General features: G+C 33.4%; 1 protein-coding gene across 1 annotated transcript in view; it reads right to left on the minus strand.

The window, feature by feature from the left end:
- Window positions 1-1,734: 1,734 nt before the first annotated feature.
- Window positions 1,735-15,784, minus strand: part of LOC121418709 (calcineurin subunit B type 2) — a 33,616-nt gene continuing 19,566 nt past the window's right edge. The window contains exons 4-6 of the mRNA XM_041612771.1: window positions 13,784-13,843; window positions 10,368-10,552; window positions 1,735-9,493 (exon numbers count right to left, since the gene is read on the minus strand). Of these exons, the coding sequence (XP_041468705.1) occupies window positions 9,446-9,493; window positions 10,368-10,552; window positions 13,784-13,843 (293 nt within the window). The 3' untranslated portion in view covers window positions 1,735-9,445. The remainder of the gene's footprint in view (window positions 9,494-10,367; window positions 10,553-13,783; window positions 13,844-15,784) is intronic.

The raw sequence follows: 15,784 nt of genomic DNA on the forward strand, positions 1-15,784 counted from the left end.
AATCACAGGGTATTTAATCATCAGTATTCAGCTACAGTTTACAATTGGAAGTACATGAAGATTCAGATATAAAAGGGACAATGAATATAAAAAAATTCGAAGTATGAGATTAAAATTATGAAGTTGAATTAATACTGGATGGACTTGAAGTCTTGAAGTCAGTCAGTCTATCTGGATGGGTGTGGGTTTAGAATTCTCTATCTCTAGTAATCATGAAGCCTTATTTATATCATTAGTTTTTGGGGTGTAACAATTTAAGTTGGGAGTAATATAAACTTGATCTGATTGGTCTACAGGTAAGTAGTGCAAGTGACTGGGGCTTGAAGCGTGAGTCATACTTCTTAGAACTTTTGTTCCTTGAAGTTGGCTGACGTCACTTGATCTTTTTATGGTCAAGGTTTAGGAGTTAAATGGTATTGGGGCTTGTGGAATTCTTAGATGACATTGGGGAGTTTGTAAACAAGTGAAGGTGAATGACTGAAAGGATAACAGGAAGTTAAATACATACTACATAACAGTTGTTCCAAGTGATACCCTTCCACCATCTTCCCCATCCCCTCTCACCCCTTCCTCATTTTCCCTCAACAGTTCACAACGTACCTCTCTTTCAATATGCTCACACCACCTATCCTAATTGAGCTCAATATTTTTCCAGGGCCCCAAATCAGAGAAATGTGATTGATTGCAAATTCGGTGGATTCACAATAAGGGTTGCAGCGGACAGGCCAAAATTTGCAATGCCTTATCATGGAAAAATTTCAACATATCAAATTCATCTGTTCGGCACGCACCGCATGCATGTGATTATGCTGGGTTGGACAGTTATTCTCGCAGGCTTGCATATGCTGTCGACCAAGGTCCAGGAGGTAGAGAAACTTACCGTATATTTCTTTGCGAAGTTTTTAATAGGCCATTTTTAAAAGGCAGTGTAGTGGATGGTGACCACACACGCAATGCCAACTAGCGATGAGCATTGTCAACCCCGAATGTAGAAATATTACTGTGAATCCACCGATTTGATTTTGTATGATTGGTGGGGGGGGTGGATTTCACAAAGAGCTTCGGTAGATTAGATCAATCGTAGTGGGAGTTTGATATGAATCTATTGTAACTGTTTACAAGAAGGGCCCCCAGGTCAGTGTTTTGGACAACACAGTGATCATTTCGTTAAAGATCCCTGAACAGAAATCCAACAAAACAAAATACACACTGGACCTTTCCAAATTAGGAAGTATTTATTTGAACGAGAAAAACATAACCTTTTTGTATGATATAAATAATATTAAAAAGAAAGAGGAAACATTGTTATGCTCTGCTGGATTAACTGATATATCTACAGCAGTAGTCACACATCAGACTTCAAGCTGGTACATTTCAAATTAATATAACAAAAATTATACATCCAAGCATCAGATGGTCTTTTACATAAATTCTAAATCACTCCAATATAATTGAACTGCTGCTACCCAAAATTCTTGTAAAACTGGCGGTTTTAAGAAATTTGATATTTTGTTCACAGGGGTAAAAATTCCAAAATTTGTCTTTATCTGTCAAAATCATTTGTTTATCATTAACTTAAGCTTTGGGGGAACTTTTCGTGTCACATATAAAACATGAATAATGGAGATCCATGCAGTCTTCTTCTTTTACACTTTAATCTGAATGAAGTCTGAAAGCACAGACTATTCTGATGTTTCGAATTTCACTTGCAGTGATGCATTTTCATTGTTGTTATAGCCACAAGCCAAGTCTAATACTAACAATTCCAGACCCCATAGGAGCCAAATGGTCTGTACTTGCAAGGAAAGGTATGCCTCTTCTAACTCTGACTTAAATATATATGTGAATGTTTATTGAAATCCTCTATTCTGGGAGAGAAAGCTGAAATACCCTCCACATTGACCTATCATATCTTATTGACATTTTGAAGGAAGAGGTATACACATCTTTGAAGCTACATATATAAATTCTAACAATCTTTTTCATTTTTATTGCTACAAAAAGTCATTTTGGGTAGCAGCAGCTGTAGTAAATTCATTATACATGTATAGGCCTACCAAACAAACAAGATTATTGATGGCAAATCAATGAAAGTTGGGTTACATTTGCTATTCTATTTGATTGGGTAAACAGGAATTTAATTTGCAGCTGAGGAGAGTACATACATAAATAATATATACACGCCGGTGCTCTCTGTCTTCTGTGAAGCAGTTTTACCTCAATTCATTGTTCTTCAATTCTCGTATCAGCTCTTAATACCACGGTTATTATTTTTTATGAGAAAAGTATACATGTATTTCCCACATGGAATTGTCTGTTTCAAACATGAATAGTAATGAATACACAAAATGTACACAAAAACAAACATGAAAATAAAAAAAGGAACATATAAATCATTTGAAAACGAGATCAAAATATACAAGAAAATGTAATTGTGCAAACATACTTTAGAACTAAATGCTACAGTGTATACATATTTTAAACATTTTATCGCATAGACTACAACTTCCATTCATGATTTACACTTTTTGATCTTAAACACCATTAAAATCTGTGCTATGTATGTAAAACTACACATTAAAAATCAACTGACTTAATTCAGCCTCAATCGTAATAACTAATATCTTTATCCCATAGACCTTTCAAATATATTTTTGCATGTGAGAGTAGAATTTATTTCAAAAGAAAAGTCATGTATTAATTTGTATATAATCATGGAACACCATAAAACCCTAGTCCACTTCATGCTCCCAAGCTGGTATGATCACTGCTAAAACTCATCTTTAAAGAGCAATTTCATCCAAGCAAAAATTCGACTGGAATAGAATGAGAAAAATAAACTAGCATAACTCTGAGAATTTCATAACAATCACATGTAGAATAGAAAATTATGACGTTTTAAAGTTATGTTCCCTTAATTTCACACAACATTTATATGCACATCCTGGGCTGTATAATATGCAAATGAGAAAACCAATTATGTCACCCACTCACTATTTCTTTCATTCTTTATCATATGAAATATCTTAATTTCTTTCCTCATTAAAATGTGAAACAAGTCTGATTTTTTCCATCAAAATGTAGGATTACAATTGTTGCAACCTATTCATAAAGGTGCTTCCCCATTGTCATAAAATCTGCAAAAAAAATATTTTTTTATACAATAAAAATACAAAGAAATATAATGAGTGGATGACATCATATAACCATGTTTGTAAAATTAGCAACACTTTGAAATGCAATAACTTTCTTATTCTACATAGGATTTTAATTAGATTTGCAGCGTCATGCTCGTTAGACTATCTCTTTTTATTCCAATCCACTTTTTTGCGGGGAGGGGGGGTGGACTTGCCCTTTAATGTAGCATATATATCAGTTGAGGACTAAAAGCACTATTATTGGTGAACAGATTTGAAAATTCATAATAATGTGGTTTTTACTGCAAAATCAACTTGTCCCCATGTCACAATGGGACTAAAATACAAGGCTGCAAATCAGAAAGTGTATTTGAAATTTAATATTAGATAAATGCTATAATATCTCATCTTCTCTGTGGCTTGACAATTTAGTGAATACATGTATGCAACGATTAACAAAGTTTTCCTTGTGGCCACTAAAAAGAAATTAAACATTGATTTGGCATGGAATTCAGTGAATTCTTCGACCTCCATATAGTGAGGTTTATGTACATGTCAATGCTAGTTGCAGCATAATATTTAAAGTTTACTATAAAAAAAAACACTGCAAGCAAATTGGAGGTGTCACAATGGAATCCAAAGTTAGTAGAGTGACATTGTGTGCACTTGAATTGCAACTTCATATTTATGAAGTCTTATTAAAGATGGTGTTTAACAAGGATTTACAAGAAAAATGTAATTTGCTAGAGGTTTTTAAGGTTTTTTTCAATGCATTGCAGTAAAAACTATAAACATTTACTTCTCCCAACAAGTAAACTTCAAAATGCTGATTTTTTTTTAAATATACCAGAACTAAATATATAATCAACTAAACTTTTATTTCAATAGATAACGACATATAAGAAACTTTTTTCATATTTAGGAAAGAGGGAGGTGATGTTGGATAACATGGTTGATTTAAAGCAATTCTTACTGCAAAATTTTGACATATGTTCCAACAAATCACGGAATGTTACATGACTTACTTGAGAATACATTAGCCTTATAATATTAATGATGCATAGAAACAATGATTATTTAAAGTCAGGAATTTAGTTTAAACTCTGTCATAAATGGGTATCAGTTAAACTTTAAATCATTCAAATGATTACAAGTATAGACTCAGATTGAAAATGTATCTACAAATGTCAAAGCGATATATGTCAAACTTCAATTCAGAATAGAAAAAAAAGTAAAAAGCCACAGCAAAAAGAAGAAAAAAAACAAAGGGTAAAATAATATGGAAACAATTGAAATCCACACACGCACGTATATGGGAGCCTGCCCATCAGAAATTTCACAAGTAAATAAAATTTCATCTGAACATTCTACACTTTGACTCTCAATGAGAGGATATATAACAAAAACCCAACTACATGCATCATACATATCTACATTGGTTTATATACTTTAAATGATTTCATTTTTAAAAGAAACATCACAAATTCACAATTTTACCTATCCTTTATCATCTTATAAATTGAGAATATTCCTAATGGTATCTGCATAATTCAACTGGCATATTTCAGTTATTAAGAATCAATCGTTTCTGAGTTCTACTGTAGTGTCATTTGATATTGCTCGGTTGCAATCAAATTCACCTTCATGAAAGAATGTCAGAAATACTGTCCAAAATGTCAACTTCCACATTGTGATTCACATTGAAGATTCCAAATAAATGGTAATCAAATATTTAATCACTATCGTCAAATGATTTTCAATAAGATGATGTCATTTTGTTTGACCATCTCTCACTGTAAATCCATATCCATTTGTTTCATCTGCTGGTTATAATGGTGTCTTTGTGTGATTTTATAATGCAATTAAAAGGAAATAAATTATTTTCTTCTTGTGTGCTTTTAAACTTTTGCATCAAGTGTATTTGAAATTCTAATTTTGCAATCATATGTATCCAGTTTTAAAGGGATACCTCATAATAAGTTCTCCATTCCTACTAAAACTTGTCATTTAACCTATGTTTTATTATTCATAACAGATAATATAATCAACACTGAACAAAATTCTCCCCAAAGTCTGCAAATTCTCAAACTACAGTACGAAAAAACCTTTGGACACAAAGCCCAAATATTGCTAGAATTGTGCCAGTTGATTCTATGCCTTTGAAATAACCATCACAAACATTTCACAGCTTCACAATGATCACTGTTCAAATATCAAATCTACATCTTACAAAAGAAATAAAATCATAATTTCTCATAATTTGTTAAATTGATATCTATAAAACTACATAGAGTGCTAAGTATGATACACACACAATACAAGCTTCCCATTTCAATAAATTCTAAGATACCATACAAACATATGATGTTGATAATATTACACGCATAGTATGAATATACTCTTCATAGAGAGAGAATGAGAAAGTGAGAGAGAATTAGATATTTACAAGTGTTATAATTGTATGTTTGGGTACATCATAATTCACCTTATATGCAATGCATGCAAATAACAACAATTCTGTTGATTTAGATACATATTTATGATATCAGAAAATGTATTTGATATTGAATATATCAGGAAAACCTTTAAATGCTTTGTATAATTCTTAGACAAGAAAATTGCTACATTTTTTTCTTTTATATTTGAAAGTTGTATAATTGTTTGAAGCTGTTGAAATACTCCAAAGACAATGTAATATTGATCTACCACATACAAAGTTTTATTTTGACAATCTATCTTTAAACGTATTACAAACTAGTCCTTCAAACAAATTCCTTCACATTTTAAACAAAAGATTCTGATAGAAAATATATTAATTAAGCCAAGCATGTACTAATGTACACAATTTCAATTTACTGGCAAGAAGATGTTTGTAATACTTAATAAAGATTTGTTTTGTGTTAACTGAAAGGTAATAAGATACTGACAAAATATATGCCTTTCAAATGCCAATAACCTATACAACTTGATGATCTTTATATGAAATTTTCCCTCCAACAACATGGAAGCAATATTCATAGGGAAATACTCTTGGCCACAATCAAAATCACTCAGAACAAAGAAATATGTAGATACAAGTAATCTTTGAATCTAAACTTATATCTTGATCATATTCTTTTACAAATTTGATATAAGGAAATAGATTTCTTAATTAGAGCTCCTCTCTTGAAAGGTAGTGTGCCTTGGAAAACACATTTGGTAATTTCAAGTTCGGTGTTGGGTGTTGATGGTGGTGTTAGATGCACATATCAGATTTCCTTCTCAAGAACTTCAAAACTAACAAACATGAGTTCACAATAAATTATCCAAATCATTAATAGCTAAACCTCTAGTGAGATTCATCTCAGAGCAAGGTTCATTTCAAATTTGGCGTTCTGCTGATGTAAAGATCAGTCCAATACCAACACCACAAAGTCAACACTGAACCTGCAACACCCATTATAGTTCAAGACATTCAAATTTCTGAACATATGCACCAATCAGGCAAGTATTGCAAGTGCCTTGATGAAATTTTATGTTTGTGCTAAGACATAAACACAGTCTTGTCGGCAGACTTCAGAAAGATGCAATACCTTTAAGATACTCTATATATTTCATGAGATGTTTGAACCATGTCTGTGGCCTACTCTGCCTCCTCAAGAATGCAATGCCACTATTGAACTTTCTACATAGCACTCCCATCTTCAGCACTGGCATGGTTAAGGAGAATCTCCATCAGAAAGGGTATTCCCCTACAGGAAGGGGAATTCCCTATCTTGAAGGGTATTCCCCAATTAAGAAAAGGGGGCTGGTACATTCACTTTACAGAGGAGTGGTACACTGTCCGAATGGAATGACAGAACTACCATTCCAAAGGCACCATCATTTCAACAATAAAATTCACAATTCATCATGGGAAAGAAACTAATTTATTAGAAAGAAATATCAAACTTGAAAGAAAATCCTGTCGATCTATTCACACTGGGTTTATACCAGGACATTGTTTACAGACAAGGTATGATAAGATGATAATGGCTCAACTGGGATGATTTGCATATCAAAGGTAAAAATAACTTTCCTTGAATATCAATAAGTAACATCACAATATGTGCAATAGTGCCATTACATTAATATGCTGAAAAATTGTCTCAAATTAACTGATACAATTGCTTTCATTCGACAGAACAGTTATAGAGATTACTGTGTCTATACAAAATGATGTAAATTAAAAATAATTTGGAATTTGCTGACATAGTGTCTGACACTTCCAATAGTTCCACATGTTTGAGGGTTTCATTATGTGTGGTAAGGTGTTGAGGGAGGGTGGAGAAATAAACTGTACAGTGCAGAATAGCGACTGCATCTCAACGGCAATACAGAAAAAAAAAGTATTTGAAACAGTTACAGTTGCTTTCACACTCAATGCAAAACAATCCAGAGTTTAAAAAAAGTAAGAAACAGAGTCCACTATCTTGCCTGTACAAAACAACTATAACATCTTGAAATATTGCATCCAGAAATAATGAAAACAACAACAAATGCTCAGTGAATCAACAGTCGATGTCTATTGCCTATTTCAAATTTCACATTAATTTCATTTTTTTTTCTTGAAAACTCAATTTTTTTCCAGGTTAATGAGAACATTTAAAGATTACAATGCAAAGAAATTAATCCACGTTTCACAGAAACTAAGATTGACAACAATCACCAACAACAAAGCAATTTTGTGATGTGATACAGATAAATTTTTTCGATCTACCCGTATGATATCCAAAGAAAACAAACCACACTCCTCACCCCTATGCTAATAAAGAAACACATATCCACACCTAGACAACTCTTACCATTTACCTACAAAAGAAAATTAACTAAAAAAAATTTTATGTACAATTTGTGAAAGGAATCCTTTCCAACTCTTTGCTGCATGCTTGCCATCATGAAAGCTAAGTAAAGGTCAAAGTTCAAAGATTAACTAAATTGTGATGAGCTAAGAAAATATGAAAATGGTTCATAGGGGAGAGTGGGATAAGCAAATCCCTCCATCCATTGGGCTGACTGATGCAGCAGTTGTACATTATCAAATGTGTAGAAGTTAGTAAAAAGTTTTCATTTCATTCTTTTTGGGGGTGTTAAACGGCTACTTGAGTAAATAAATGTGTAGGATTTTCCTCTCCTTAATGTCAGCAGATGAAGAAGAAAATCATTTCATTTCAGATCAGAGCATGCATTACCATCACAGATATATAGTCATGCATTAAGTTTTGACTTTAATAAGGGAAGAAAAAATCATAAAGAAGTCTTGGACCTTCACAAAAGAGTTGTGAACTTTTAAATTGCATGAATGATGTCTTGGGATAATAAAAGCATGAACCAATCTAGATTGCTGTCTCAATCCTCTTGGAATTGATTTAATAGTAATATAAGCACATTATGAAAAATTAGTGCATTGCCTCTCGACAATGCAAAGGACCTAAAATATATGCCCACTCACTTGATGTCAAAAAATGTTCTATCAACAAGATTACTATGGGTTACCTTCCCCATAAATGCAACACTGCACAACAGAATGTAATTACTCTTTCAGGGGATATCCTAGTTATTTTAGTTCAAGACTAAATGCAAACTCTGTCCCTTTTAGTTCAGGACTGAAGGAACAAAATATTTCCTGATGTGGAAAGCAGGAGACTAGATCTCATATCCCAAGAACAGCAGACTCCACCTTCTTATTCTAAGACCTCCTTGCAGAAGACTAGACCTTTAATAGGCAAGGACTGTAGTTGACGAGATATTCTCAGTCCAAGAGCGTGGTAGAATAGACCTTATCAGTATGTAATGCTCTTTACCAAGGCTGATGTTCTTTACCAAGGCTGATGCATATTCTTAGAGAAGATTTGTAGTTGACTGGTCCTTCTCATTTCTTCAGCATGGCTAGATATCTTGTAAATAATGTTTTGATCTTAATTCCTCTCAGTTAAAAATTATCATTATTCATGGTGATTAATGTTTCAAGCTTCATGAAATAAAAAGGACAATAGAATTTTGGAGGGGAGAATTAAGAATTGGCTGAAAAGGTCATCATGATGACAGCAGATATACTTTTTTTCTTTCTTTTTTTTATTCAATATTTTAAATTCTAAATAAACAAAAACATTGCATTGAAAATAAATGAAACATAAGTAGACAGATGAAGAAGATACGTAGATAGATCAAGTTGAAAAGTGAGGGATATGATAGATGAGAGAAGAGAAGTGAAAGAAGAGAGAGAGCGAATAGAGATTACAAAGTACACTGCAGCGTGGAGCTGGGAGATTTACAAATGGCTGGTGGGGCTATACATCAACGACAACTTTCTGATGGATGTCTGTATTTGCAACAACCTGTAGGGAGATAGAGAGGAAAATCAAATATTGTCAGCATTTTCAAAATATATACGTAAGGAAAGTATATTAGACCCGTTAGGCATCAAATTCACCTGTACTTGCGAAAACAGAAAATGAATGGTTTCAGTTTACTGATAAGCTTTATATATTTCAAAATAGTTACACATTTTTTTTGTTTTCATACAAGGGATGGGTATGTGTATAACTTTAAAATTTCTTTGAAGAGGTAAGTTGGACAAAAAGTCTTGAAAGGACACAGATATTACCTAGGAAACAAAATTGTGTAGTCGAGACCTGAAGCAAAGTAAACAATGAAGACCCCCCCCCCCCATTAATGACAGCCAACTTGTAAGCTCCAAAACATCAAATGCTGTGTTATGGAACCATGGGAATATTTGTAAGTCTGACTTGTATTCTTCACTTACCAAGTAAAGTGAGTTAACTACCAAAATGCTCATCAATACAGATGCCATTTTCATTAAATTCCTCACTTTAAGTAAGCTGTGCAAAACCAAATGTGATTAATCTCGAAATGGGAACGGGGGCTACCAACAATCACTGTGAATGCTCGGTAATTTTGGCTGCAACTAACAATTGGGGCTAAAATTGTTTCAAGGTCCCCAAGACCTTGGAGAGCCTACTGACTGGCCTCAATGACTATTTCATTGGACTTGGAAATGTTTTTGCCCTACCAACCCCCCCCCCCTTCTCCCATCCGTATTGTAATATACGAATGCGCCTATAAAAAAGTGGCTTTGCCATCAAAAATATCGAACTTAAGGACCTCATCTGTGCTCTCTTTAAGGCCTACATATGCCCTTCATATGCACACTACAAAGTACAAACTTTCATTTAAAACAGAAAAACTTACAGTGCAGAATTCCTCATAGGATATTTTGCCATCACCATCCAAGTCAGCATTGGTGATGGTCTTGTCTACGATCTGTTGCAGCTGGGTGTCCTTGAGGTTGGACCCTACCATCATCTTTAAGACCTGGAACAGTTCACCGTTTGAGATGTAACCATCATGGTCCACGTCGTAGATCCTGAAGAAGACTGAAATATCAAACATAAAAAAGGTCAAATTATGGGTGATTTTTGAGCCTGTTCTTTTTATTTTAGGGGCTACCTTTACGTTGCGCATAAAGGTTGCAAAATGACACTACGTAATTTCACAAAGCCAGGCACTGACACAAAAGTTATAAAATCAGATCCATGACATAGAACCCTCAATCTAAAAGCAGTTATTCTGCCATTGATAGCAGTTGAATTTCATGAATATTTAAGTAGCACATGCTGCAGAATGATTCTAAACAGAATGATCACTCCAAAGGAAAAAAAAGCGTTAGGATTTTAGCAGGGGGGGGGAATAATTTCAGTCCTAAGATTTAAAGGCGAAGTTCACCCTGAAGAAAACTTTGTGAAAATAGTAAAAAATATTGGTGTAGTTTTGAGGAAAATCTGTTAAAGAATAGGAAAGTTTAATATTAGAGTTCAAATTTTTCGATTTGTGACGTCATAAACGAGCAGCTGCCCCATGTGTTATGTAATATAAAATGCATGAATTTCAAATGTTGTGTGGTTCCTGATGACGTAATTTTGTTTTCTATTCATGATCGGGTGTGAAATGATTTGTCTATTGAGATACAAAAGGTACAGTGAAAACCATTTTCAATTTTCTGAGAAAATGACATTTCATTGATTTTTTTACCATTCGCTATGGAGGAATGCTGCTTGCATATGACGTCACAAATCAAATAATTGAAGTTTTAATAACTTTTTAATTATTTGATGAATTTTTCTCAAACCTTCGGCAATATTCTTAATTATTTTTTCTGCTATTTTTACAATAAACTTTTTGTCAGGGTGAACTTCCCCTTTAATGGGCTACTCAGGCTGAAAATAATTAATGTCGAAATAAAGAGTAGAATTCACCAATCAAAATGTTTAAGATTTCATCAAAATCTGATAGCAAATAACAGAGTTATTAAATTTAAATTCAAACAATATTTGTGTAAATAGTTATATGCATATTGTCATGAATATTCGTTAGGTGGACTGATGATGTCATGTTTCCACTTTCCTTTTTTTTAATGTTATAAAATGGGGGCATCGTGGTCTAGTGGTTATGAATCTCATCTTTCATGGGTTCGATTCTCAGCCATGGCATGTTTTCCTTCAGCAAGAAATATACCCACATTTTGCTGTGCTCAACCCAGCTGAGGTGAATGGGTATGAAGAAATTTTTTTAATGCTTGAGCGCCTATATAGGCAGTGCAGCTAAAACCGGTGTAATAATAGCAGCACTTTGTATCATCAGGCAAAAAAATGCTATATGAATCCAGCTGTTATTATTATTATTAAATATCATTAAATCATAATCATTCCATATTTTCACACATGTGTGCATGATATGCCTCCCTTATACCCTTTTTAGACAGGCTAAAATTTCCTTAACCCCGTACTATTGGTGGGGCTAAATGGCAATTTAGCCCCACCTATAGTACGGGGTTAAGCTTAGCCCACTTTCGTTTTACACAGCGTTTTTGCAAAGTGGGCTAACCCCACCTATAGTACGGGATTATTTGGCCCTGCAAAAAAGCAGGGTTATCCCACCAATTGCGGTGCTAAGAGCAATAGTACGGGGTTAAGATCGCATGTGTAAAACGAAAGTGGGCTAAGCTTAACCCCGTACTATAGGTGGGGCTAAATGGCAATTTGGCCCCACCTATAGTACGGGGTTAAGGAAATTGTAGCGTGTGTAAAAAGTGTACGAGTGAAGCACTTGTACTACGAATGATCGACAAAAACCACTAGTCCGGGGTTAGCGAGTTTCGTGTGTAAAAAGCAAGCATTCCTTATCCGGGGTTAGCAATAACAATTTGGCATGTGTGAAAAGGAAAAAAAATAGTACGGGGTTAAGGATAGTACGGGGTTAGCGATAGTCCGGGGTTAAGAAAATCCTGTGTAAAAAGGGCATTATAAGAGATAAGGTGTAGTAATGAATATCTGATTAATTGCATTACTTGTCAATCTAATAATTTACATTCTTGGAGGACAAAATTTGAATAAAAATAATTTTATATAATAAAACACAAAAGAACAAGTATAAGTAAGGATATGACATCATCACTTTGGTCTTTGAATATTCATAAAGTCATGCAGTTTCACCGAAATAGTGCAAATCTTCAAAATGTCATAACTTTGTTTAATATTCCTTGTCTGATTTTGATCAAATTGTCAGTGTTTTGTTTGTCTGATTTTTCTTCATCTGTTCAAACCATACTATTTTTAGCAAGGAGTAACCATTTAATTGCAACTGTTAAAGTACAGTGCATATGATGAAAAAAAAATCTTCAAATAATTGCATGTAATAAAGAACTTAAAATAAAAACAGTTATCTGTTTATTTATTAAAGACATTAACAATAACGATGACATCTGTTGCGAATAAATCAAGAAGCTAAGAAGATTGTATAATACTATTTGGAGACATTATTCATTATTTGCATAAACAAACTAGCATATCAATGATGTGGAGCTCATCCGGCATATTGAAACAAAATTTAACACAATTTTTTATTTCAGCCCAGTTGACACTGTAGTGAACTATATAGGTGACATAAATTAAGGAAACAGGATTGAAATTGATGAAGAAATGACAAAGAAGCATCATTTGTGATTTATGAATAAATTTTGTATAAATTAGCATACAAATTTCTCATGTAGCTCTCAGATGGAACAAAAAAAATCAAAATCAGTTAACAAATAAGCATTTTTTGTGAGTATTGAAAAATATGCTTAATAAGCATAATAAATGAGTTTCAAAATTCTGTCTAGAAATTATGCATCCCCACCTAGAACTATCATATAAAGCAAACAACCAGATGGAAGCACAAAAATTAAATTGGTCAACAAATAAAGGAGAAGCAATTTTTGTGAATTTTGAAAAATGTGCAAAAATCAGCATATTTAATGAGTTTCAAAATTCTGTTTAGAAGTTTTGAATCCCCCACCTAGTACTATCATATAAAGCAAACAGAATTGAAATCATGGACTTGAAATGACAAAGAAGAAGCATTTCGAATTTGTGTACGGACGACAGACGCTATGCCACAGCATAAGCTCATCTGGCCCAAAGGGCCAGATGAGCTAAAAAATAGAAGTTACATTTCATCTCTGGCAAGAAGTATTAAAATATATAATAAAATCATATGCATTGCCTTGAGTGGAAAATGGCCATTGTCTTGGTGTATTTCAAATTTATGCTGAATGAATGAATACTTACATCTAAGCTTTGATTCTTTGTCTCCTTTCACACTGAATTGTGATACACCCTGGATGAATTCTGAGTGATGTAAAGAAAAAAAGAGAGTGAGAGAGTGAAAAATTACTTTTTTGAACCTGTACATAAAACAAATATAGGATTTTGCATCACAATTTGAGTATAAGATCATAACCAAATTTGTATGCCAATGCTTGCATGAAATGTGAAATCAAGTCACAACTCCTGAATCTAGGAGAATGTATTCTTTCTGGACTTACTGTCTTTGGCCAAACTACCAATCTGGCATGCAAGGTCTTCAAGACAATATCTTGTGATGCACTTGAACTTCTATACTTATTTTCTTCCAACAGTGTACAAAATATTTTTTTCTCTTCACATCTTTTGTTTTTCTTTCCCTCAGTGATCATAGTGATTAGTCATATACATGTCCTTTCCACCATAAAGAGACACTTCACAATTTCTTCATATGCCTATTATCAAAACAACAATCAATCTATTATATGAGCATTTTTATATGGACAAATTAATGTCCATTTGAAATTATTTTTCTATTATTGATTAAGCACAAGATGTTCACACACCCGCAACAATGAAAGACAACAATTATTAATTTCAGTATTACTGTAAAGTCATCTACCGAAAGTGAAATTCAATATTAATCTTAGATAGTATTGTGTATCCATTTATGTCCCCCCCCCCCCCCCCCCCCCCCCCGTCTCAAAAGTGTAATATGAAAAGATTCTATTTTTGTTTTCAAGGATCTTAATGGAACATTTTTTTCAACATTATTATTAATTAGGGCAGAAAATCCAAAGATGGAGAAGATGGAATTTCGTATAGCACAAGAACAGCTCACAAGTCGATCATAAAACTGTGCATGCATGTACCTTACAAACAGCATTTGTAGGAAACACCACTCCCTTTAACCAAATACCATTGATAATCTAAGTATCAATCAAATCAAATGTAATTCTTTGATATAAACTCTGATCAATTTCATCTACATTGTTTCATGCATCAACAAATACTGGAATATGTTACATTTTGAAGGAAAATTAAAGTCCTCATTAACAAACAAATAATGTGAATAAAACATACACACTCTAGATTTATTCAATAGAAATGATGGGCAAATTTCCAGAAAAAAACCCTGAGCATGAATTATTTAAATCCAACACACGTGTCATAAACTCAGCAATCATGAACATAGCTTGTGAGATGCGAGACTTCATGTACATGTAGCACAGTGGTTGGTTTCTTCCAAGAAATCCAAGCCAATTTGTTAAAGAATTGGATTGTAGACTATAGTTCTGTTCAAGCAGCAAACAAAATTGAGCTCCTGCAAATATTTTCTATGATCATGAGAACATGCAATGAACCAGGAAAGATGGGTTTTGATACAGATTCAACCAGTGGTTTGCCAGAATAACTTTAACACAACCAATGTTCTAAAGATGATTTCAGAGACATCACAGTGGGAGGCTTCCAATTAAAAAAGATGTTCCATTGAAAAAGATGTATCAAAGTTGACCCATATATTCCAAAGGTTAACAATATTCACAGTAACAATACCAAGAAAATAAAATTGATTTGCTCTCTTTTCAGATCGTATTCCAAATCATAAAAGTGAATGGAATCATAATTCATGTTTGTGTATGTGGGTTGATAATTTGTCTGAACACACCAAGTAAAACCCCTTTCTAATCTGGCTCACTGATTTCATTTGAAGTAAGAATGAAAAGGTCAGGGAGAAAGCGAGATGAACTGGGCTATGATCAAAAGGAACTGCATTCAAAGAAAATGTACTGCACAGCTACTGCAGGCATGTACAATATCGCATTAAAGCAAGATTCCCTTGCTCTCGTTTTGTTCTTCAAAGACTACACATGTAGTGTATCTGGTGTATAATATGTATTTCATCATTGCCAATTAGAAGAAATATTTTGATGATTAAATGTTGAAAAATACATAAAAGGGATGGGATTTATCTATTAACATATT

Source organism: Lytechinus variegatus, chromosome 7 (assembly GCF_018143015.1).
Source record: "Lytechinus variegatus isolate NC3 chromosome 7, Lvar_3.0, whole genome shotgun sequence".
In the NCBI taxonomy this organism is placed as follows: domain Eukaryota; kingdom Metazoa; phylum Echinodermata; class Echinoidea; order Temnopleuroida; family Toxopneustidae; genus Lytechinus; species Lytechinus variegatus.